The sequence below is a fragment of the Rhinolophus sinicus genome, chromosome 17 (assembly GCF_057876585.1).
Source record: "Rhinolophus sinicus isolate RSI-liver-muscle chromosome 17, RSI-T2T, whole genome shotgun sequence".
Taxonomy (NCBI): Eukaryota; Metazoa; Chordata; class Mammalia; order Chiroptera; family Rhinolophidae; genus Rhinolophus; species Rhinolophus sinicus.
Window position 1 is genome coordinate 130,266,193 of NC_142517.1, and position 25,483 is coordinate 130,291,675.

The 25,483-nt window shown below is 36.0% G+C and overlaps 1 protein-coding gene across 3 annotated transcripts in view; it reads left to right on the forward strand.

Annotated features, from left to right (window-relative positions):
* Nucleotides 1-12,391: 12,391 nt before the first annotated feature.
* Nucleotides 12,392-25,483, forward strand: part of RAB3GAP1 (RAB3 GTPase activating protein catalytic subunit 1) — an 89,023-nt gene continuing 75,931 nt past the window's right edge. For all 3 annotated transcript variants that reach the window (XM_019731151.3, XM_019731150.3, XM_074335582.2), the window contains exons 1-3: nucleotides 12,392-12,464; nucleotides 12,567-12,622; nucleotides 16,770-16,845. In XM_019731151.3, coding sequence (XP_019586710.3) covers nucleotides 12,447-12,464; nucleotides 12,567-12,622; nucleotides 16,770-16,845 — 150 coding nt within the window. In that variant the 5' untranslated portion in view covers nucleotides 12,392-12,446. The remainder of the gene's footprint in view (nucleotides 12,465-12,566; nucleotides 12,623-16,769; nucleotides 16,846-25,483) is intronic.

Sequence of the window (25,483 nt, forward strand, 5' to 3'; positions counted from 1 at the left end):
ACTATTTTGTATGATACAATAATGGTGGATACATGTCATTATACATTTGTCAAAACTCATGGAATATACATCACAAAGAGTGAATCCTGATATAAATTATGAACTTTAGTTAATAATAACATATCAATATTGGTTCACCAATTGTAACAAATGCACTGCACCAATACAAGTATGAACAATAGGGGAAGCTGTGTGTATTAAGGGGTGGGGTATGTGATTGTACTTTCCAATCAATTTTTCCTTAAACTTAAAACTGCTAAAAATAAAATGAAAGTTCATTAAGAATTTTTTAAACTGAAGGACATTGACTGGAAGATATTTTTACATAAATAAAACACAAAGGATTTGTCACCAACAGACTGGCCCTACAAAATGTGCTAAAGGAAGATCTGTAGTGTGAAGTGAAATGATACCAGATAGAAACTTGGAGCTGTAGGAAGGCGTGAAGAGCACTAGAAACACTAAATATGTGGGTAAATATGAAAAGGAAAGTGACAATATATCAATGACACCTCAATTAAAAACAAAAAAGAAAACTGGGGAAGTAAATGAACTTACATGGTTGAAAGGCTCTTATATTTTATGAGAAGTTATACTATATATTAACCATAAATAAATTGTGAAAAGTTAAGGATGAATATTTTCATTCCTAGAGTCACCACTAAAAAAGTTCTAATCAGTAAACCTCTAATAATGCAGAGATATAGCTAAAAAGCCAAGAGATTATTTTAATTTATTAATTCAAAAGACAAAGAGGTAAAAAGGAACAAAGACTGGATGGAGCAAATAGAAAACAAATAACAAGAAGGTAGACATAAATTCAATCATGTAAGTGATTCCATTAACCATAGCTAAAAGGTAGATGTTATTAAAATGGATTAAAAAAGAAGACCCAACCAACCGCTGTATGTAAGAGACATGTTTTAAATATAAAGACACAGATAGGTCGAACATTAACAGATGGCAAAAGATACACCATACAGAAACCAATAAAAACAGCCAAAGTGGCTATTAATATCAAATAGACTTTAAGACAAAGAGTATTACCAGAGATAAAGAGAAATGTTTTATAATGATAAAAGAGTCAATCATCACAAAGTCATAACAATTATGAATTTGAGGCAAAAATTGACAAAAATGAAGGAGGAGAAAGAAAATTCTCCTGGAGATACAATAGTCACTGGGTGATTTAGTCAAGGATTTGTAAGCTCGCTGGGTTGCTGGAACAGTCAGTGGCGCCATCTTTAGAACATGTGAATCAGTGTAATATTACCATGACTGTACACTTGTTTTGGAACACACATTTCTAAATTAAGCTTAGACTGTTTTGCACATCATGGTTTGGTACAGTTTATCTGTTTTATGAGTCAGGGAACACTTCGCGTTTGCAAGTACTTGTGTCTGTTCCAATTCTAAACTGGACAATTTGAAACGTATTTTAGAAATAGAATTAAGAGGATACACTGAGAAGATTGAAATTAGGAGGTGAGGGATAGGAAAGGGTCAAGAAGACTTAAATTTGGGACTTAAGCAAATGTAAAAATGAACGTGTCATTTATTAAGATGCAGATAGTGGGAAGGGAACATTTGGGGCAAAAAAGTCAGGAGTTATGTTTTGGATCTACTTAAGTTTGAGACTCTTGTTAGTCTTAAAAATTGATATCACGTAAGGCAGCTGGATAGAGAAGTTTGCAACACAGGGGGTGCTATTCGGATGGGAGATTAAAACTTGAGGGTCATCTACATATGGATAACATAAGATCACCTTTGAACATCAATGATTTTAGCATTTTATTCTTTTCTAATATACGGCTATGCATTTCCCTCCAGGCACTGTTTTGCTGTATTAACACAAATATTGATATGTTGCATTTTTATTATAATTTACTTAAAAATATTTTCAAATTTCTCTGATGATTTCTTCTTTGATCCCTGGGTTTCTAATAAGTGTGTTGTATGATTTTCAAATATATGAGAGTCATCTACATACAGATGTAAGGTTAGATTACCAGAAAGTGTACCTGAAGGAAAAAATGGGGGCGCACCCATTCACTCATTTAACATCATATCTTAAATGTCTTTTTTGTGCAAAGTATTATTCTAAGCACTGGAAAAATATCAGACAAACAAGATAGATACGATAAATATATAATCAAGGTAATATCAAATGGATATAAATGCTATGGAGAAAATAAAAGTGATGGAGACTGACAGTTGTGGGTAAGAGGGAACTGTATTGATTGCACATTCATGTAAGATATTCCTTGCAGGTAACATTTGATCTGTTGCTAGAATGAAAAGAAGCAGCCAGCCTGTTAAAGAATTGGAGGCAGAGAGTTCTAGGCAGTGGGGATAGCTGGTGCAAAGGTCCTCAGGTATATATGAACGTAACATGTTCAAGTTACAGAAAGAAGGAACTGGGAAGGTGTTAGAATTGAGGCTGGAATAGTATGCAGGGGTCAGATCTTGAAGGTCCTCATAGACAGTGTAAGAAGTTTGATTTTATATGAAACCATCAGAGCATTTTACTCAAGGGAGTAACAGGGTCGGTTTATTTTTTTTAAGACATATCAATAATTCTGTAGAGAAACGATCGTAGGGTGCAACAGTGGAACTCAGAGGTGAATGTAAAAGCAATTGGTATGTGGTTTGCCATAAGTGGACGCTTTGAAGGCATAAAAATACATAAATGACTGTAAGAGTGCTTTTAATTGAAGGACATTTCTATGAGTATGTTTGTTTTGTTTTGTGTGTGTGTGTGTGTGTGTGTGTGTGTGTGTGTGTAAACCAAGTGAGAGTGAAATAAAAGGCCTTGGGAAATGACTGCTTGTCTGAGGTCTCTATTACTTGTTTGGCCCAAAGAAATTCATTTGTGATAACATTTTTATAGGTTATGATTAAAGATACTTTAGAACCAAAATTCTAACATATCCGTCTCCCTCTCACTATGATCATAGTTACATATGAAAAACAACAGGCTTGTTTTTTCCCCCGTTTCCTATGATGTAGTATCTGGTAGTGTTATAGAAGATGTAAACATATGGGGTCTATTTACATTTTATTGAATACACAAATAATGGTGAAGGAATTAAGGCAGCCCACCTGTGATCCATTTCTTTCTCATTACTGAGGGTGAAGAGGTCAAGATATTCTCAGGCAAAGAAAGCAGGTAGGTGACCCAGTATTGTAAATATGTTGATAACTGGACCTCTTGGAAAATATACTACATTCTTTGCTAGGAGGAGTGTCTTTATCTATGGAATGCTCTTTGCAGGACATCCCTCCTTTAAGATTGTTTGTGGTGATTCTATGGATTTAAAGAGAATGGCTTCCTGAAAAATGTCACATAAACTACTCAGCTTATGACTCTAAAATGAAAATGTTTCATTATAGAGAACATACATCTTATAAGGGAAGGAAGGAGCTGGGAGCTGCCCTCGGTGTCTCAGACCACTTCCTGCTTTGCTTGCTCCTGTTGATTAATTATATTCCTGAAATTATTTGTAAAGTTTGATGCTGGATAAGATATTCGATTTGTGTGAATCTGATTTGACAATATAGTCCTGTGTTACCAACATAAACGTACATGTTCAGCTACTGAATGCAATTATCTTTGAAACATGCCTTTGAGAACCTTGATATCAGACTGATATTTCAAGAGACAGAGAGCAAAGAAGTTAAAAAAAATAAACAAAGCAATTGTTTTTTGAGGGAAGGAACCCTAGAATAGGAGTTAAGATTATTGAGTTCTCATCCTCACTGTTAGCTAGCTAGATGACTAGGGCTTAGTTTTCCCATTAATAATGGAAGGGTTATATAATATGATTTCACAAATGCCCTCTGGTTCTAAAAACCTCAGCTCTCAAAACAGTAAGAAAAACAATTTTGTTACACAAGAAAAACTAAGGAATGTGAACTAACATAGTGGTGAAGTCATCCCTCTGGTTGTCACCATATTCAAAAGCTGGCCCTCATTCTGCCATACCCCTGAGGGCTTCAGTACCTCCAAAGCTCTACTAGCCTCTCTGAGCGGATACACTCCTCTCCAATCCGCTCTAGTCCCATATCATTTCATACTTCTGTTATGACACTGAACAGAGTCAGCCTCATTGTAGAGTTCTTTTATTTCTCCATTAGAATCTAGTTTCTAGAGCACAAGGAATGTGTTTTAATTATCTTTGTTTTCCATATTGTGTTTATGTATTTTACACATAGAAGGTTCTCAGTGAATGTTTCTAGGACTGGATATGTGCTCAGGAAAGCTCAAAGACAGTGGAGAATTTTACTCAGTGGCATTTTACTTACTATGGGAAAAGCTCAAGTTCTCAGTAGAGCTGTTTTCATTACATGCTGGCTTAGGTAGAGAGGAGAAGAAATAATTTCAGGAAATAATAGTAGCAAGTGAGATCCTGCACAGGAGCTTGAGAGGGACGACAATTAAAGTTTTGAATCCAATGTTAGCTGTCAGAAGCCACTGTGAATAATTTTGGAATGCCTGGGCAACGCCAATGTATTGAATAGGATAGGATCAAAAGAGTTAAAAGTTCTAAAAAGAGCTTTTCTGCTGAGGCAGCGGTGGTTTGAACGTGAGCTATATCTCCTGCATGTTAAGTTCAACCTGTTTGTCCCTGCAGCACAATTGTGGGAAAAGGTGGAAGCATTTTCCAGGAAGATCATGAAAGGCTCGGTTGTTTTTAAGGAACACAATCTTCCTAGGTACGCTTTGCCCCAAACCTGTTTTATTTTCCACTTAGAAGGTGGTGGAGGGAGTGGGGGAATAGAGGAAAGGACGGAAGATAAATTGGGCCTCTTAGTAAACTGAGAAGAGAGACAAAGGAGATCACTGAGCTCCGAAGGCCATGGCAGCCTAGAGAAATTTGGTAGAGACGGATTTTCTGTGACTCTGAATGAGGTGGGGGCTACTGGTTTCATTAACGAAGGTGTTTTGCAACTCAGAAAGAGAGGGTGAGCAGGGAAATCTACAATCTACAATGTATGAGATGGAGCCAAAAATGACATTCGTTAAAGCTTTGGCAACCAAATAGGGTTGACGTCAGCTTCATCTGAGAGATTTGGTAAAAACACAGATTCTTGCAATCCCACAGTGAAAGATTTGAAATCACTCTTCATAGGAGAGAAATAAGAATTATAAACAAACACATGTAAAATTGTTTAGCCTTACCAAGGATCAGGGAAATGCAAATCAAACCATTTTTGTTCAGCCCACTGGCAAAAATTTAAAAGATTGATAATATTAAATGTGTAGGAAAATGGCTACTCTTGTACAATATTAGTTGTACTATTAGTTGGTATGTAAATTAGTAATGCTCATTTTGGGCTCTGCAGTCTGTTGCTAACTGTCACAGTACCTTTTAAAATGCACAAACTATACAACCCAGCATTTCCATTTCTCAGTATCCACCCTAGAGTAATTCTCACACATGATCACAAAAATGCTGGTTTAATAAATTTTTACCCTAGAATTTTTTTGTTTTTTAGAAAACTTTCATCATGGAAAATTTCAAACATACAAAGTAAACAGTAAAATATAAGGAACCGCTATATACCTGTCACCCATCTAAAAATATTATTAATAGCTTACATAGTAAAGCATCTACATGTCAAGCCATGGGAGACAATTAAATATAATGTAGTACACTATACTTTGAATTCTGGAATGTGTGCAGCAGTATAAAAAAAGCAGGAAAGACCTTTATATCATGTCCTAAATGGGCTCCAAGTGATACAGTTCAGTAAAAAAAGCAAGTTGCTGAATAGGCACATGTAGTAGTATGATACTGGTATGAGGAGGAGGTTCAGAGCATGAACTCAGGAGCCTGCCCTCCCACTTTCTACCGTGTTTCCCCGAAAATGAGACCTAGCCAGACCATCAGCTCTAATGTGTCTTTTGGAGCAAAAAGTAATATAAGACCCAGGGCTTATATTAAAATAAGCCCCCGGGTATTATATCATATTATAATTATATTATATTAAAAATCCAGTCATATTAAAATAAGACAGGCTCTTATATTAATTTTTGCTCCAAAAGACACACTAGAGCTGATGGTCTGGCTAGGTCTTATTTTCGGGGAAACACAGTAGGTGTACGACTTGGGCAAGTTACCTATGCTCTTTCTGCCTTAGTTTTCTCATATGCAATGTAAGAATGTATGATAATAATAGAATCTACCTCATAGGGTAATTGTAAGAATTAAATGAGTTAATATGAATAAAGCACTTGGAATGCTTGGTACATATTATGTGTTAGACATTCTTATTTGTGAAAAATTGATTTAAAAAAGGGTAAAACTATATATTTTATATGTACAAACATATATGTAAAAACATAGGAAAGGGTCTGAAAGGGTTCACACTTTAACTGGTATTAGCAACTTTATCTAGGGTGTAGGGGAATTGAAGACAGTCAAGGAGGCCATTTATTTTATGCATGTGATTTGAACCTTTTATGATGAGAAGAAATTCCTATTACTTATATAGTACTTGAACAGTTTAAAATACGATTACCTTTGGTAATAAATAGCGATTTACGTATTTCCTACCAGGCAGTATATTGCAGCATATAAACGGACAAATGCAAAAAAGAGAGATTAACGGAAAATAGAAGATTAACTGCAGCAAAATAGCAGAGCAGTGGACATGGAAATCAGTTAATCTAGTCTAGTTAGAAATTAGACTGAAGTTAATGTTAGAAGGGATCTGAGAAGTACATGTTTGTGCAAAAGTTATTGTGGTTTTTGCAATTATTTTTAACCTTTTAAACCGCAATTACTTTTGCACCAACCTAGTCAAGCACTTAGAAATATTATTAATATAAAAGTAGGTGGTGGAGCTTACATAGTACAATATACAAGAAGTCAGGATTAGGTTTAAGATTTTGCATTTATTAATCATCTGTGGCTGAAATAGTTCATTTTCCTTAACAAGGAAATATTGGTGATTAATAAGAATATGCTTGTGTAAAATATAGTAATTAGTTGTACATACACACATATGCTTAGAACATGCTTATTCTGTAAACTTGTACACAATTCTAATGACTCTTCTATTAATTCTTTTGTTTCCTACATTCTGAGTTCAAGACCCATTAAAATATTTAAAAAAATAGAACCTGTAAACATGGACAAAATAAATCAAGCTGCCAGCAACTACTGTCCTTTCTGAATCTCTCAGACAAGTTAAGTTACAAACATAAGAATTGGAACTAGTTGCTCTTGACTTATTATTATCATCTGGAATATCTTCAATTACTTTATACTTGAAACTTTGTTTTTATATTTTTATTTCCTAGTTTCTAGAACAGGCACATACCAGCTGCTTTTAACAAATGTTTATTGAATGAAAAAAATGACTGGGTATATGAAGACTGTATCACTTTTCTTGAAATTTTCTGGAGATTCCTTGCTTTGTTGACTATACCTTTTTCTAGTTTAAAAAATAGTGGACAAATTAATTAGAATATAAGATATTGTGTGTGTGTGTGTGTGTGTGTGTGTGTGTGTGTGTGTGTTCTGAAAGGTCACTTGAATATTTTCCTACCAACTGATTTTACAAAGAGTTTTAAGAAGTTGGATAACCATCATGAATCCCTTTCTAAACCATATCATAGTTCTTTATGTCTTAGCTCAGACTGTGAGCATTTTGAGGGCAAGGATTATTTTTTGAATCCCTCCATAGGATTGACCACAGTGCCATGACAGTAAATACTTAATAAGTATTACTGAATGAATGAATAAATGCCGTTCGATAATTTTTCTTTAGAGAATGCCTCTCTAAAGAGTTTCTTGTTCTCACAGCATGTCTTCCTCTTCCAGCTCTACCTTCTATTGCAATTGTTCTCAGGGCAGCGACATAGAAAACTCCTGATTCTCTCTGCACAGAGACCATCGAGGTAGATGAGGATGGTGTAGTCCCACTGTTGTTGCTCCTCTCACAAACAATGTTTGCTCTCTTACGAAGACCTAATTAAACTGTTAGGTTCCCACATTCCTCTGAGGACTAAGCCACGGGTGATTTTTCCAGGCTTCTGATTTCTTAAATTGCCTATGCGTCAAAATTCTCCCCATCGCCATTATTGGTAACACCTTGACATAACTGAAAATTATGCCAAAGAGAAAATGCCCTTGCATGGAAAAACCCTTGCCATTGCATGTGTAGCAAAATAGCTCTTAATGCAGAAGAAACAAAATCTTTTCTGCTTTGTGAACTAGTGAAAATCTAATAAAAGTGTGTCTCCCCTGGGTACTTTACATCATTAGCATGCTGGCTTCATGCTTCACTTTAACAAATAACTTACTTTAAAAGTTTCTCCCAGGAGAAGACAAGGAGCCAAAAATATCTTGGAAGAAAACTTTACCTAGCAACCTGATAAGGCTGTTCCATACAGTTTCTAAAATTTAACTTCATGCAGCAAAGGCTTTGTGATTTTTTCATTTCTGATTTTGGTATGTCCAGAAACTTCATGGCTAAGCAAAGAGGAAAAAAAAAGTAATGCCTTACATGTGAGTAGCATTTATGGTTGTTGTTTTTTTTAATTAAATTTATTGGCATGACATTGGTTAACAAGATAATATAAATTTCAAGTGTATACTACTATAATACATCATCTGTATATTGCATTGTGTGCTCACCACTCAAAGTTTAGTCTCCTTCCATCACCATATATTTGACCCTCTTTACTCTCTTCAATCTTCCCCCAGACCCCTTCTCCTTTGGTAATATGGTTTTCATAGCACATTTATTATAAATGCTACTACCATAATTGATTACCTACTACATTCCAGGATATGTGCTAACCATTTTACATACGTACATATGTCACTTGATCTTTGCCACAAGCCCATGGAGTAAGAAGTATCACAGGTCCCATTTTATTAATGAAGAAACTGAGGTTTAGAGCAGTTAAGTAATTTGCTCAGTCATATAATTAGTAAATGGCTAAACCTGGATTTGCCTGACCTTAAAACCTACAGACTTATTTCATTTGGTGAGACTTAAAAAGTTAAGTGAACAAGCAACTCTTTTCCTTTTATATGCACAAATCTTCCGATGTTTATGTTTGTATCCATCTTTTTCATCCCTTGTTTCCCTTCTCAAAGAAAGCCAACTTCCCACATATCACTTCATTTCCTCCGGCTACATCTGCTCTGAATTCCTGGTACCACCTTGCTGCACAGCTCCAGGTGATCTCTGTGGGTGGCACCTCGTGAAGCAAGACTTCAGAATGCAGTGTAAATGGTGGCACCTCTGGATTTCCCCCTCTCACGTTATCAAGAACTCCAGCTCTTCCCTCTCCCCTTCATCATCAGTCTCTCTCGCCTAGATTATTATTATGAGCATACAAATACACTGACCCTTGAACACTCAGTGGGGGTGGGGTGGGGTGGGTGGGGAAGGGGGGTACCCCAATCCCAGCACAGTTGAAAATCCGAAAATCTGAGTATAACTTTTGACTCTACAGTCAGCTTTTTTACATCCTCAGATTCTACCAACCAGGGATGGAAAACAGTATTTTCGATCCACAGTTGGGAATCTGTGGTTGGGAAAGCGAAAATGCTCTTTTCCATCCATAGTTAGTTTAATGCAAATGTGAAATCCGCGGATACAAAGGCCTGACAGTGTTGAAAAAATCTGCGTGTAAGTGGATCCGGGCAGTTCAAACCCATGTTATTTGAGGGTTAACTGTACTATCTTCTGCCTTAAAGACAAACAAAAAACCCAAGTGTGGGGGCAGAGCCCCAGAAAGTAGTTTCCAGGCTCTCGGCCTCATGTGGAGGGGCGCTGGCTCAGGTAGTAGATGGCCATCAGCTGGGGCTGGTTGGCCGTCAGCTGTAGCCATTGAGCCATTAGCCACTAACATAACTGCTGCGGCTACGAAGGAGAGCCGAGGAGAGTGGAGGAGAGTGAAAGAGAGTCGTCGGTGGGTTGCAGACAAAACGGACAGCAGGTCGCACGTCCAGTGAACCCAGCCTCCAGTGAGACCGTAGTGGTGTGACTCCCCTACCTATGGCTCCGTGGGTGTTCCTTTTTGGCCTCACCATATCCTGCGTTCTTGTATGGGGAGCGGGAGCAGAGACCCCGCAGGCCTCCCTGCACGACACCAAGAAACAAAAACAATCAATCACCCTCCACCCTTTATTCCTCTCTCACTTGATTTTTCAGCAGCAATCAATATTTACCATCTTGAAACATTCTCCTTTCATGGTTTTTGTGCCATCACTTTCCTTATTTTCCTAATTCTCTAGCCACTCCTTTCCTGCCTCTTTCACCAGATACTTTTTCTTTATCCATCTCTAAGTACGAAATTTCTTCAGGCCTTTATATGAGGCTTCTTTAATTCTCTTTCTATAGTCTCTTTTTAAATCATACCATCTATTCTTGTTATTTAAAATACTCCCAAATTCATATCTTCACAGAGTTCTATTCTTATACCCAACCTTCTCCTTGACAACTTTCCTGGAACATCTTACAAGCCTGTCAGACTTAACACTTGTCAAAACAAACATGAGTTTCCCTGCTCCTTCCCATCTTTCTCATCTCAGGACACAGCACCATCCTCATACAGTTGCTTAGGCTAGAAACCAGAAATTTATGTTTGATTCCTTCCTTTCTCTTATCCCTGCATGTGATTCATCATCGAGTCCGGTCTATCTATTGTTATCTCCAAAATACATATCACATAAGTTCATCTGGTCTGCTGACCACCCTAATCAAAGTCTCTACACCATCTTCACTGGATGCTTTAATAGTCACCAGCTGTTCCTACTTCTTTTGTCCTACCCACTCCCCAAGCTATTCATATAGCATCCAGGCTATTACAAGATATAAACGGGATCACATCACTCTCTTAAAATATTTTAGTGGTTTCCATTGTGCTTCAAATAAAGTCCAACCCTGGCCTGGAAGGTTGTATATGATCTGGTCACACCTACCTCTCTAACTTCATCCCCAACACTACGCCCTAGGTGCTCTTCTTTGGTTCTTTAGACAGATCAGACTTTCCTGCCTTGGCGCCTCTGGACATGCTATTCCCTCTGCTTAGAAGCCTTCCCTACCCTCAACCTGGCTGCCAGCTTCTTATCCTCCAAGATTCTTCTTGTCAAGATTACCATTAATTAACCTCCACATTGCTAATAGTGACGCTGACACATGTAGCACCTCTTCTTTCTCTTTGTGCAGCAAATTTCTGTTTCCCTACTAGAAACTGAGTTCCCATATTCAAGCAAATCCTCGGCATGGTATCATTTTATTTGTAAGTACTTCAGTATGTATGAGATATAATTATTAAATGGTAGCTAAAACCCCTTCTGTTCCTCAATGGCTTAAAAAAGTTTAAGTGTTTATTGAACAGCATGTTGCTCTTCTCAGAAACCAGGTAACTAGCATGGTGATTTTTATTTCCTGGATTAACCAAACTGTGTAAATTCTTAAAGGGGATGCGGATGGGGGAGGGTGGTTGTTACAGCACCTAGCTTAGTGCCCTGCAATCAATAAAAAGAGGATGAATGAAAACAAACTCACTGTGCTTTAGTTCTTTTTTATTTATTTATTTATTTATTCTAAATATAGTTGGTATACAATCTTATATTGGTTATATTAGTTTCAGGTATACAATATAGTGATTTGACATTTTTATACCTTACATGTGATCATCTCAAAAACTCTAGTAATCATCTGTCATTGTGTAAACTTAACACAATACTGTCGACTATATTCCTCTCCCCTTTTCACCCATTCCCCTCCACCTCCCGTCTGGTAACCAACCATCCCCTTGGTCTCTGTTTCTATGAGTCTGTTTGTTTTTGTTTTTATTTTTATTGGGGAATATTAGGGAACAAGTGTGTTTCCCCAGGGCCCATCAGCTCCAAGTAGTTGTCCTTCAATCTAGTTATGGAGGGTGCAGCACTCTGTCCCATGTGGGATTAAACCCTCACGCCTGCTGTTCAGTGCTTGTGCTCTAACCAACTGGGCCATCCGGCCACACTTCCATGATTCTGTTTTTGTTTGTTCGGTTTGCTTTTAGATTCCACATATAAGTGGAATCATGATTATCTTCCTCTGCCTGACTTACTTCACTCAGCATAATACCCTCTAGATCCATCCGTGTAGTCACAAATGGCAAGATTTCATTCTTTTGCCTTAGGCTTTTTAGTACAATCTCATCCATGGATAGCTATAGCCTTGTTTTATCTTTCTTCTGTTCCCTTCCTGAATTCATTCCTTTACAGGAAAATTTCAAGTTCAAAGCATTTTACAAAAATCTAATTATTTCAGCCTGAGAAGACTTTTCTAAAGACTCACTAACAGGGCCACGCTTCAGAGGGCGGGGCTGCAGAAAGCCCCGCCTTCTCTCCGCCCTTCTTTTCCTCCTCCCCCTGCCCTCTCGCTCTTCTTCCCAACATCCCTAGCGCTCGCCGGCGTTCTTCAAGATGGCGGCTGACAGTGAGGTGAGGTGTTTACTTTCTATCTATCCCTATTTCTAAGTTCGCTCCTCTGCGTCAGCGCCCCGGCCCTCAATCTCTTTTTTTCTTTCCTTCCCCCTCCCGTAGCCCGAGTCCGAGGTATTTGAGATCACGGACTTTACCACTGCCTCCGAATGGGAAAGGTGAGTCGTATCATTAGTTAGCAGCACTGTGGGGCCTGGCGTCCCTCCGCGGCTTCTCCACCTCAGACAAACCACAGGTGACGCCACGTCTTTGGCAATAGTAAGACTTCAGGGCCCTCGGGTCTCCGTCTTCTTTCTCGGGTCCGCGGAGAGGCGCTTCCGCGTCTCGCGTCTGGCCAATCCCGCCCCGCCCCCGTCAGCTGAGCCCTTAAGATCCGACTGTCAGAAAAAGTTTTGTTTTCTCTCAGGCCGCTTTCCTTAGACATTGGTTGTTGCCCACACGCAGAAACAATTTCTGTGGGTAACACTGACGTCCTGTTTTCATTTGTTATCGTTTACTCATTTTATGTTACCGTAAGCAATGAATTTCGCAGCTGCTCTGTTTCCCTCTTATGTAACATTGATGTACCCTTTTTAGGAGGAGGCCTTCAGCGAACTTCTGGTGGTCGTCCGTCTGCCACACTCCCACTGTCTCCATTCTGTCTTTCAGGATAACCTTTTAAAATAGTCTGCCTATGGCTTTGGAACGCCTTAATTCAAGTGGTTACGTTTCAGTGGGTAATGTGCCCAGGCTTCCGTGTGCCTGTCATGGTCCATTGAACAACTGAGTGAAATGTATCTCTGAAATTAATTGAAAGTCAAGTTTATGGAGGAGTGATAACTTAGAAGTGTCCTGTTTGGTGTCACAGAGACCCTTCGGTTTTCTGGGTTTTGAGATCCGTGGTTAGCTTGTTGCAGCATTTTATAATCTTTCTGTTTGCGAGAGGAAATTTGTGGATGTCATGTCGTTAGATGACTCAGGAAAATGTAAAAGATCCCTGCTGGAATAATAGTTTGACCTGTGGTACCATCCAAAAAAGAAAAGTCAGTAAGGAGGCGTAACCACCCTGACAGGGCTTTGTTGAACAGGTACTGTGTCCAGAATTACAGTAAAGGACAAGAACAGAAAATCCTTGATCCAGTGTTTTTAAAACACAAAACAAAACAGCAAGTAGTTACATGGTAACCCAGCTGGTACTAACTATAAAAATAGTAGTTTCAATAAGCATGATATTATTGTGAATTACAGTTGTTGGAAATATTTTCATAGAAAAGATAGAAAGTGAACTGGGCCTTGGAAGTGGGTAGACAGAGCAGGTACTGACATGAGTAGAGACAGGTGAAAATGAACCTTTGGGACTTGATGAAGAAATGCTTTATTGGAGTGAAGGTTTTTATCTACTCAAGGGAAGTAAAATTAATGAAGATAGGACCAGGCTATAGACAACCTCCAACGCTAACTGAGTAAAGGAATCTCTAGATTCGGTGCTTTAAGACCAGTGATTCTCAGTCTTTAGTGTGCATCAGAATCGTTGTTTCTGATTATGTCTGAGAGCCCAGATTTTGCATTTTTAACAAGTTCTCACCAAGGGGATGCTGATGTTGCTTTCAGGAGACCACAGTTTAGAAAGAACCATTAAGAACAATAGTGAGTGAGACACCCAGGATTTTAGTGGCAAAGTGATATGATGAGACTTGTTTCAGGGGATAAAATTCAGAGGTACAATTAAGGCAAGTGACTTATTTGATCCATAGTTAGGGTGGTGATTTGGAGACTGGAGAGAAAGAATAGAAAGGAGGGAGGATTGTGAGACATTTCAAAGAATTTAGACAGTTACACTTGATGAAATGTAAAAGGAGAAGGAATCAAACATGGAACTGCAGTTTCTTTCCTGAAAGAATGAAAATGAAGTGGCAAAGTGAGAAGAATGCAATTTTAGACGTGTTGAATGTGAAATAATAACTTGATGTCTTTAAGGTAGAAAAATGTAACCTGAATCTTGGAGGTTGGGAGTGGGGTGAGGAACATCAGAGTACTGAATGGAAAAATGATCACTTCCCCCAGTTAAAAATTTAAAATATCCTAAAGTGGAATATTAAATCCTTTAGCTCCTTATACAGAAATACTTGTGAACACAGTTATGAATACTACCACAAAGTAGGAAATTTGGTTTTTGACTTTTATGCTCTTTGTTTCTAGAATGAAACTAGTGTTTTTACAGTTCATGGGATGGTGTTAAAACTTTGGAGTCTCTTAAACTTTGAGTTTAATGTTTGAATGAAAGTTCTTGTCAGTATGTTATGAGCCATACAATTTATGTAGAGGACTGAATAGAAGCCCTTAACTGTTTATCATTTGTCCATTGAAAAATATTGAGTGCCCATGTTGCAAGCACAATTCAGGGTGTTAGGATGTGGTGATCAGTAAAAACAGATGATTCCTGGCTTTTACTGAATATACGTCTAGTGGAAGAGACAGCTATGAATTAAATGGTAATGGAAATGAATCTATAATTGCAATTGAAATAAGAGCTGAGAAGGGGAATAAGCCTGGTCTTACAAGAGCATATAACCAAGGAACTTACTATAGAATGAGGAGTCAAAGGAAATGACCCTTCAGCTGAAATCTGGAGCTTTCAGGGATAAAGTTATAAAATTTTTCTATACTTTCTCAATACTTTCGGGATACAGTCCAATTTTTCTGTTTTAGCTAGTACTGATAGAATTCTTACAATAAATATTTTAAGGTATTCCTTCTTTTGCTGTGAAAGTTATATTATTTTAAATTATTTTTATTGTAATACCTCATAGTAGAATTAGAAAAATCACCTGGAAGCCTACCACCAAGAGATAGCTACTGTTAATATTTTTTAGAAAATTCCTTCTAATCTATGCGTGTTACAAACTTGTTGTATCAAACCATATTAATACTTATTTCTATAGCTTTCATTTTTTCATTTAATATGAGCATTTTCTTATTTCCTCAGATGGCCTTTAAAACATGATTTCTAAAAAAAAAAAACAATTAAAAAAAAAACATGATTTCTAATGAGTGCCTATTATTGCATTGAATGGATATACTATTTACAACTGTTTGCTGCAGTTGGACATTGATAGCTCCCGTTTTGTTTTGTTTTTTTAGCCTTTATAAATGCAATGTGCACTTCACATACAAATTTTCCCTCACATATGGATGCACTTTAAATTTTTCTTCCATTTTTTGTAAATGTGTTAATTTCTAGAGCACTCTTTTGCAAAACTGGTAATTGCTTTTTGACTGAAACCCCCAAAAGTGAATTAGTATATTAATTAATTAATAACACTTAATTTTAAAGAGGAATCAATTAGGTGTTTCAGTTGAATCATAAAAAGTGATTTATTGTGCTCGCTTTGGCAGCACATATACTAAAAAGTGATTTATCATTACTATCTAACAACAGAAATGTAAATATTAATGTATAATGTCATTGAAGAAAAAACCTGATGGCTTTTAATATATTTTGATTAGAATTAACTCTTAATACTCTAGCAATACTATATAGGTGTTTTAGGAGAGCAATGATGCTATTAGATTGCATCATACTTATATAAGAAGTCTGCTTCTTAGAGTAATAACAAGTCTTCTGAAAGTGTCTTTTAATATGTATTTAACACTGCCACTGAGATTTGACAGTTTTCATTTGCTGATATTGAGCATGTTGCTAGTCAGAATTCATTCTTGTTTTAGTAGATCTGCTTGATCATTAGCTTTAAAGATTAGATAGTGAATAGTTTTAAAATCTGTCAGTTATTCCTTAAAGCTGACAAATATAGTTGCAATTTCTTGCCAGCTAGCTGTCTGTTAAAACTTGTTTTATTTTAATGAGCAAAGTTCCCAAATGTTTTCCTTTGGGGGGAAAATCAGGGAATTCCTAAATATCTTTAAAGGAGAAGTTAAATAGATCAATTATGTTGAGGGTAGGGAAAATATTATGGGTTTCATAGTTATCTTTAATATTATATTAGTCTGTCAGTTTTTATTTATCTCCCAAATTTATTACATTCATTTTACTATAGAAAGATTTATTCTTTAATTTATACTTTATAGAAGGCAGAATGCCTTTATTGGGGAAGCAGTAGACTTAAACATCAAAAACTAAGACTTCTTGGGCAAAAGAAAATTATTTCGACTTTTATTCCACATAGATAAATTAACCTAACAATACTAACTTATGGAGACTTCTCTGATAAAAATGTTAAAATGTAAAAAATACTTGAAGAATTGTACAACAATAGTAAAAACTGTGCAGCTACATTTTTAGAATGTTTTTTTTTTGCTCCTTCCTAGGTTTATTTCCAAAGTTGAGGAAGTGTTGAATGATTGGAAACTGATTGGAAACACTTTGGGAAAGCCACTTGAAAAGGTCAGATCTATTTGCTGGTGTCTCTAAATGAGTATTTACTTTGAAACTTCTATTTTTAAGCCCTTTGCTGCATTTGGTACATTTGAATTAAATGTTTTCCTTAAGTTATGTATAATCTGTGAATATAAAATGACATCTGGAAGAACTTGAATTTGAATTTGTGGCAAATGATATATGTAAGGTAATTGTGAACTGTTTTTTAAATAAAATTTTGTATGTACAATGTCATTCTTTGTGAGTGATTTTATTTCTCTTTCTCCTGATGTTTACTTCTCTCTTGCCTTCTCTCTTAGAATGTTAGAAAATCTTTTTTCAGAGTATTTTAGTAGGTCAGAGAAACATTGCAATTACCAACTTCTTGAGTATTTTCCTTAACTAATGAGGAAAAATCTTGGTCTGACAACTGACTTGTCATTAGCAGCTGTTTTACTCAATTTTTTAGTTTTTAATTTTATAATGCCACTAATGATATTTATTCTCCCTTACCACCACCACCCCCTTTTTTTTTTTAACCTCATAGATGTTTTGAGGATATTTAAGAATGAAAATTTTATTCAAAACCTAAGGTACTGGGGGTTTCACTCATAAACCACACCCAAATGTTTACTGAAGAATATACTCTGAGAATAAACTTAGATTTTCTGTATTTTGCTGAAGGGAACTAACAATTTGATTTTAGGCTTATGTAGATGCTTTGTTAGATAAATTCTTTTGAAGTAAAATTGATCATTTGATTATAAATCTATTATTAACTGCAATTTACCCCTCTGTAAAGAACTCTTAATATTTGCTAGGGTTTTTCAGCAATGGTGATGTTCACACCATTAATGGTGTTAACAGAATTTGAGACTTCAAAGCATTAGGATTTCCTTCTTTAGCTATATGAATAAGAGCAGAAAAAGTAACACTGCATATCGAAATCACACATCATTTAAAGTATGCTGAAATATATAAATTAGCTTATTAAAACTTTATGATTACATTTTTGAATAAAGAAAAAATGTGAAATTCTCAAACACAGAGCATTCTGTTCCATTTGAAACAAATACATTGCAATTGATATAAATATCAGTAAGATTAAAGGCAAAACAAGCTGGGTATAACTGGAATGGGAAATGATTTGCACTGCCCAAAAGAGCTAAACTGGGTATTTGTGAGTTCTTATATTAATTTCTTAATTTTATGATTTACACATTTACTGAATATCTCCTGTGTGCCAGATCTGAAGAAATAATGAACAAGATGCATGTTGCCATTGAACAGAAGTTTTCATGAGAGAGAAGTAATAAGTAAACAAACAAGATTAAATTTTTAGATGGTAAATTCAATTTGGGGACATAAATTGGGTAATGGATTCAAAGTAGGTAGCTTACTGATAGGCATGGGGAGCTAAACGAGTGTTAGCTCTTCGACTCTTACCTCCCCTAAAGGTGGTAGTAAATAAATGAGATACTGAAAACATGAAGAGATTTCAAGGTGAGCTGTAACTCTGATGAATAATATTAAAGAAAGTATAAAGGACAGGGATTATTAGCATAGAAAAGAAACTTTAAAGAATGCCTCAAGAGATTTTATTTTATGTTAAATACAGTGATTACCAATTCTCTTCCTCTATTGAGGGGGAATTAAGAAAAAAAAATTTAAAAACCTTTATGAAAAAATTTCAGACAAAATAGTATAATGAGCCCCCATGTGCCCATCATCCAGTTGCAGCAATTAATGTTCTGCCATTTCTTGTTTCAGCAGGACTTCTACCACCTCCCCACCCCTACTAGATTTTTTTTCTTTCTGAAAAGGTTTTATTACATACACGGGCTGGGGCTCAGTCTTGCTTGGCTGCTGCCTTTCTGTGGCTGCAAGGCCACTGTTCAGCTCCTCTCGGCACAGAGGTGTGTCCCCACCGTTTTCTTGTTGGACTTCAGGGCCAGCTTGTCCGTAGAGACCCTGAGCAGCTGCCCATAGGGGGCAGAGCCGCGCAGGAGCCCCTCGGGTCACGTCTTGCATGTACTTGGTGCTCGGTGAGGCTGTGCCCCGGCTCGGTCGTGTTCTTGGTCACCTGCGGCCCTTGCGGAGGCCACGGCCGTGGGTAGCACAGAGCCAAGGCCACTGCTTCTCAGTGGCTGCTGCCGCTGAAGGGGAGGGTTTTTTCAATAGTTGTTTTTTGGGGATAAAATTTACATACTTTGTAATGCACAGAATTGCTTAATTTTGACAAATGTTTACATCACTGTAACACCGAAGATACAGGATACTTCTGTCACCCCAAAAAGGTGTAAGTGACCCTTTCTAGTTAATCCCCATGTTCCTCACCCATACCTCCCAAGCATCAGCTGTTCTTTTTTTCTTTTAAACTAGATTACTTTTGCCTGCTCTAGAATTTCATATATATGGTATCATACATCATATACTCTTTGTGTCTGTTTTTTTTTAACAATATTTTTGATACTGTTCTAGGTTGTTGCATGTAACTATTTTTATTACTGAGTAGTACTTTGTTGTATGAATAAGTGTTTCACTTGTTGACAGACATGGGCTATTAATGAATAAAGCTGAACATTCTTGTATGAGGCCTTTTATAGACATTATATATTTATTTTTCTTGGGTAAATACCTAGCAATGGACTTACAGGGTTGTAAGATAGTGCATATTAACTCGATAAGAAACTGCTGAAACTTGTACCATTTTACTCAACCACCAGCAATGTGTGAGAGTTTGGGTGGCTCCACATTTTCTGTTGTTTTTAGTCTTACAATTTGAGTCATCCTGGTGGGTATGTAGTTTGAGGAATTAATTTGTGCTTTTCATTCTGGTTTTAATTTCTATTTCTGTGATGACTACTGGTATTGACCACTTTTTTTTCACGTGCATGTTAGCCGTTTGTATCCAAGTCTTTGTGAAATGTCTGTTCAAGTTTTTGTCCATCTTTTAAATTAGGTTGAATTTTTATTTAGAGTTGTAGGAGTCTTTTGGTTCTTTTATAGATTCTGCTTTTAAGTCTTTTCTCAGATGGTAGTTTTGCTAAGTTGTGAAGATATTTTTATGCTTTCTTCTAGAAGGTTTATTATTTTACTTTTTAATTAGGTCTGTGATCCATCTTGAACTAATACTTGTATATGATGTGAGATGTGGGAATCAAGGTTCAATTTTTTTTACTTATGGATGTCCTGTGTATTCTAGAAGCTGTAGGAAACACTTCTTTCTCCATTGAATTGCTTTGTTGCCTTTTAATGACAGTGGACCTCGGGCGTTACTTTCTGAATCTGTATTCTGTTCCATTATCTATTATCTATTTGACTATTATCTATTTGACTATCCTGATGTTACCACATTGTCTTGACTACTGTACTTGAGGGTTTCCCAACATTGGCACTATTGAAATTTGGGGCCAGATGGTTGTGGGGGCTGTGTCATGTAGTATACAATATTTAGTAGTATCCCTGGTCTCCACCTATTAGATTACAGTAGCACCCTCCCAGTGGTGACAACCAAATGTCTCCTGAGGGACAAAATTGCCCTCAGTTGAGAACCACTGAAAAGCTTTAGAGTAAATCTTGAAGTTGTTAATGTAAATTCTTTAGCTTCTGTTGTTTTTCCCAAGATTGTTTTGTCTATTCTGAGTTCTTTATGTTTCCGTTATGAATTTTAGAATATGCTTGTCAGTTAAAAAGGATGATTATGCTGGAACTATGATTGGGATTGTATTGAATTTATAGATTACTTTGGGGAGAAGTGACATTTTAACAATCTTGAAGCTACCAATCAGGAACATGACACACCTCTCCATTCATTTAAATCATCTTTAATTTTTCTCAGCAATGTTTTATAATTTTTGGTGGAAGTCTTGCGTATCTTTTGTTAAATTGATTGCTAGAAAGTCTTTTATGTTGTATGATGCACTTGTAACTGGCATTGTTAATTTCATTTTCTAGTTTGTTGCTAGTGCATACACATACAATAAAATTTTATATATTGACTTTGTGTCTTGAGACCTGGCTAAATGTAAAGATTCATAATCTTTTTGTTTATTCTTTTGCATTTTCTACATTGAAACAATGTACTCATTAAATGACACGTTTCTCTCCCTTTCTCCAAGCCCCTGGAATAGGTAACCATTATTCTATTCTGTTTCTATGAATTTGACTACTTTAGGAGCCTCTTATTAAGTGGGATCGTACAGTATTTGTCCATTTGTGTCTGGCTTGTTTCATTTAACTTGTCTTTAGGATTCATCCATGTTATAGAATGTATGAGATTTTCATTTCAAGACTGAATAGTAATATTCCATTGTATGTATATGTGGCATTTTGTTTATCTGTTGACGGACATTTGGGTTGTTTCCACTTTTTGTCTATTATGAGTAATGCTACTCTGAACATGGTTGTACAAATATCTTTTAGAGTCGCTTTCAGTTATTTTGTATGGATACCCAGAAGTGGAATTGCTGGGTCATATCATAATTTTGTTTTTAATTTTTTGAAAACTTGCCATACTTTTTGGCTGGCTACACATTCTGTTTTTATCTGAATCTTTTTTTTTTTTTTAACTTTGTTTTTGAAAGACAGTTTTGCTGAAGAGAAAGGGCTTGACATTTATTGCAAGATGTAGTGCCATTTTCTTCTGCTCTCCATAGTTTCTGATGAGAAATTAGGTATCAGTCATACTTTTTGTTCTATTTTGGTGTCTATTTTTCTGTTTGGCTTCTTTCAAGATTTTTTTTCTTTATTTTTCTATTTAATCTAACTATGATGTGTGTAGTTGTGTTTTCTTGTATTTTTCTTGCTTAGGTCTATTAATACTGAGTATGTAAATTTTTTGTTTTTCACCAAATTAGGGAATTTTGACCATTATTTTTCAAATATTTGTCTGCTCCATCCTCTGTGATTTAAATTATATTTATATTTGACTCCTTAATACTGTCCCATTGGTCTCTAAGGCTCTGCTGTCTGCAGTTCTTTTTTTATTTTTCTCCTCAGATAATTTCCCTTGATTTATCTTTGAGTTCGTTTACTCCTGCTTCTGCTGTCTCTAATTTGCTGTTAGCTCACCTGGTGTATTTTCCAGTTCAGTTATGGTACTTTTTTAGGTCTAGAATTTCTGTTTGGTTCATTTCATAATTTCCAATTCTCTGAGGTTTCTCATCTCTAAATTGGTTTTGAAATATTTTCCTTTCGTCCTTGAGCATGTTTATTGTAGCTAGTATTAAGCCAGTTGCAGCACCTAGGCCGTATTGGGATTGGTTTCTGTTGACTGTATTCTCTTGAGTATAGGTCACATTTTCCTGGTTGTTTATTTATTTATTTTTTTTTGGGGGGGGGTGTTGTGTGAGTGTGTCGTTAATTAATTTTATGGTTGTATTTTGAGTGAAATGTAGAGATGGGATTTTTGTAGTGGTCTTCTGAACTTTTTTTTTCTTTTAGTAAGCAGTTCACTTGACTGGATTAAAACTCCATTCGCTTCTTAGAGGTGACAGTAGCTGAAATCTTTTCTTGCATCTGCTTTGTCACTGTTTCCTAGAGTCTATGCTGCATATACATGGTTTAGCAGATAGCCAAGATTTGAGGCAGAGTTTATATGCAAATTTTTTGGGCTTATCCGCCTGTTGGCTTCTTCCTTTCCAGAATTTACATCTCAACTTTAGAACTTCCCTGCTATGTTTGAACCTTGCCCTCCGTTGCCTCCATCCCAGTAAAGCTCCATCATTCTACAGCCCTGAGTTGTGCTTGAGTCGACTGTCCTGAGATCAGCAATTGTCAGTGTTCTGAGAGTCCCCTACTGCTGCCTGAGAGCCTTTCAGGGGTTGACAAGGCCCTGCCTTTTCCAACTGTACAGTCTGTCTGAGGCCTGTTTTCTTATACTGCAGTCAGAACAATGGATTGCGAAGACCGAGTGAAGATGCAGAAAGGAGAACCCAATTGTATAAAACTACATTATGGAGGTGTATAAAATGTAAAACAATGCCACCCTCATTAATATTTTTGTTCTGCAAAGTATTGTTAGAACTTTATTTAACATGTAAGTTCATTATTTTAAGTGAATTAAATATATATATATATATATATATATATATATATATATATATTTTCCTTTTTAATTTCTAATGTGGGATCCTCAGTAATTTTTAAGAGTGTAAAGGAGTCCTGAGGCAAACAAGTTTGAGAACTGCTGTCTTAGGAAGGTACAGACATGCAAATCTCATCAGATGTAATTCCATTTTTCTATGGATAAAGTCTCCAGTTTCTGCGTCCGTTTGGTCACTTTTCAGAGCCTTGAAAAGCTGTGTTGTTTTTGTCCAGATTTTAGAATTTTTATCTGAAGGATGGTTAATCTGACCAAACTTCTTTACCACACAAGACCTGGCTGGGAAATGCCTAAGGGAGGAGGAAATGGCAGTCATTGAGCATCAGCTTTGGTAGCGTGCAGTATAATTGGGACTGGCCTGTTCGTTTACTTAATCCTTAGACAAATTGCAATGATGAGGTATTACCCCATTTTTTGCATGAGAATGAGGCTTTGGGTGCTTGTAGTAATTTGCCCAAGGTCATTCTGTCAGTAGTTGGTTTAAGCAGCATTATACCTAGGACATGCTTGCCTTTAAAACCCATGTTGTTTCTATTTTACTCTGCCCTTTTTGGTTTCAGAGATATAAGTAAATGTAAAATTACGTAGTGGAAGTATTAGAATACGTTTCTAAGGCAGATTTTGGAACTTTAGTGGGCTTAATAAAATAGGTAAATTTTGGTGGTATGATCCTGCTTGAAGGCAGAGAAATTAAATAATTGACACTTTAAATTCTTGTTTAGCATTGTAATTTTATGGTTCTATGTAGCCAGCAAAAAATTATAAGTACTTTTTATGAGCTGTTAAGTTTAGGTATGGCATGATCTGGTAATAGACCTGTTTAGTGACTGACTCTTATCTCACTGAAAAATTTATGAAAGAAGAATCATTAACTTTAGAATAATAATAGAAGAATAAACACTATAATAGTATGAAATGAGTTCAGATTTTTAATACCCACTAAGTGGATTGGAATGACATTTACAGTTGACCCTTGAACAACATGTACGTTGAAAATTTGCATATAACTTTGACTTCCCCAAAACTTCTAATAGCCTTACAGATAAACAGTCTATTAACACATATTTTGTATATGTATTATATACTGTGTCCTTACAATAAAGTAAGTTAAAATGTTATTAAGAAAATCATAAGAGAAAATACATTTACAGTATTTATTGGGAAAAAAAAATCCTTGTATTAGTGGACCCATTGAAGTTCAAATGTGTGTTGTTCAAGGGTCAAATATACTTCAGTAGTTAAAGTTCATATGGCAAATATACAATACACTTGAATTACAGATTTTCTTGTATGAGAAACTTCCCAAACTAAATTATAACAATAGGTCAAACTTGGGATTGATATAAACATTATAATCAATTTATATTCCTTTATTTGTATTCTCTCAGAAAATTTAAGTGTTTTATGGAGAATTAGAATGGGAGGAGGTGGACATTTATTTTAAAGCTAAAGTTTTTAGAAACTAGACAGTTGAGAATTAGTGATGAGCGTACAGTGTTTCTGAAATGAAGTAAATCTAAAAAGAGCAACATTGAGCTGCCTATTGTGTTTTTAGGAATAGAATTATTTAAGATAAGGTTTACAGTCTGTTTTTCCCCTCATTTTTATTTTTCCTTTAAATAGTAACCATAGTGTCTGTAACTTTTCCGGATGTTGTACGGAAGGGAAAAAAATCAGTAGTTTATCATAGCTTCTGTTCTTTCAAATTGGAAGTTTTTGGAGTTCTTTGTTGTTGCTGTGTTAAGGTTTTTATTGTGATAGAAAATTGCAGGAGATATCTTTAAGGGATAGCATAGCATAGTGATAAGGAGTATGGGCCCTAAAATTACATCGCTTGTGTTGGAATTCTAGTTCTATGGCTTACTCCTTTTGTGGCATTGTGCTGTCTCAGGTAGCGTTAGCTGCTGCCGCCTTTCTCGTAAAAGTGTTCGCCAGAGGCTTTAAAATATTTGCTTAAGTAGACTGGAATATAAACGAATAGCATTACTTAATACTTTTTGCTATAAAAAAGATTCATTGTTTCCTTTGAGCTCCTGGAAATTAAAAACTTAGCATCTACCTGGGGAAAAATAAAGTTTTATGTAATGTATTTTGGTGAAAAAGTCAGGATTAATCTGAGATATCCAGATGAGAGGTCTCTTTAGACATTTTTAGTTCTCTTATTTTCTGAGTTCTTATATTTTTTTACATCTATTTAGAGATATTTTGATTGCCGTTTAGTTGTAGCACAGTAGTCTTTCACAGTATCATAAATAAAATTTTCAATATACATCATGAATTTTACTTTGAACATTAACTTGTACAGGACATATGCCACTAAAACAAATGTAACTACACAAAAATATTTCTAAACAAGTAAATAAAAAGGACCTAGCCAAAACCATTTACTCAATTATGTTAGACTATTTATTGTAATACAAACTCTCTACAACATAACTCTAAAGACATAAAACTGCTATGTGAGCTATCCATAAATCCATACTCAATTTCATTAAATGATGCCGTTGCTTAAATTTTACTAGTTGGTTTGGTTTAGATCACATTTTGTTACATCAAATG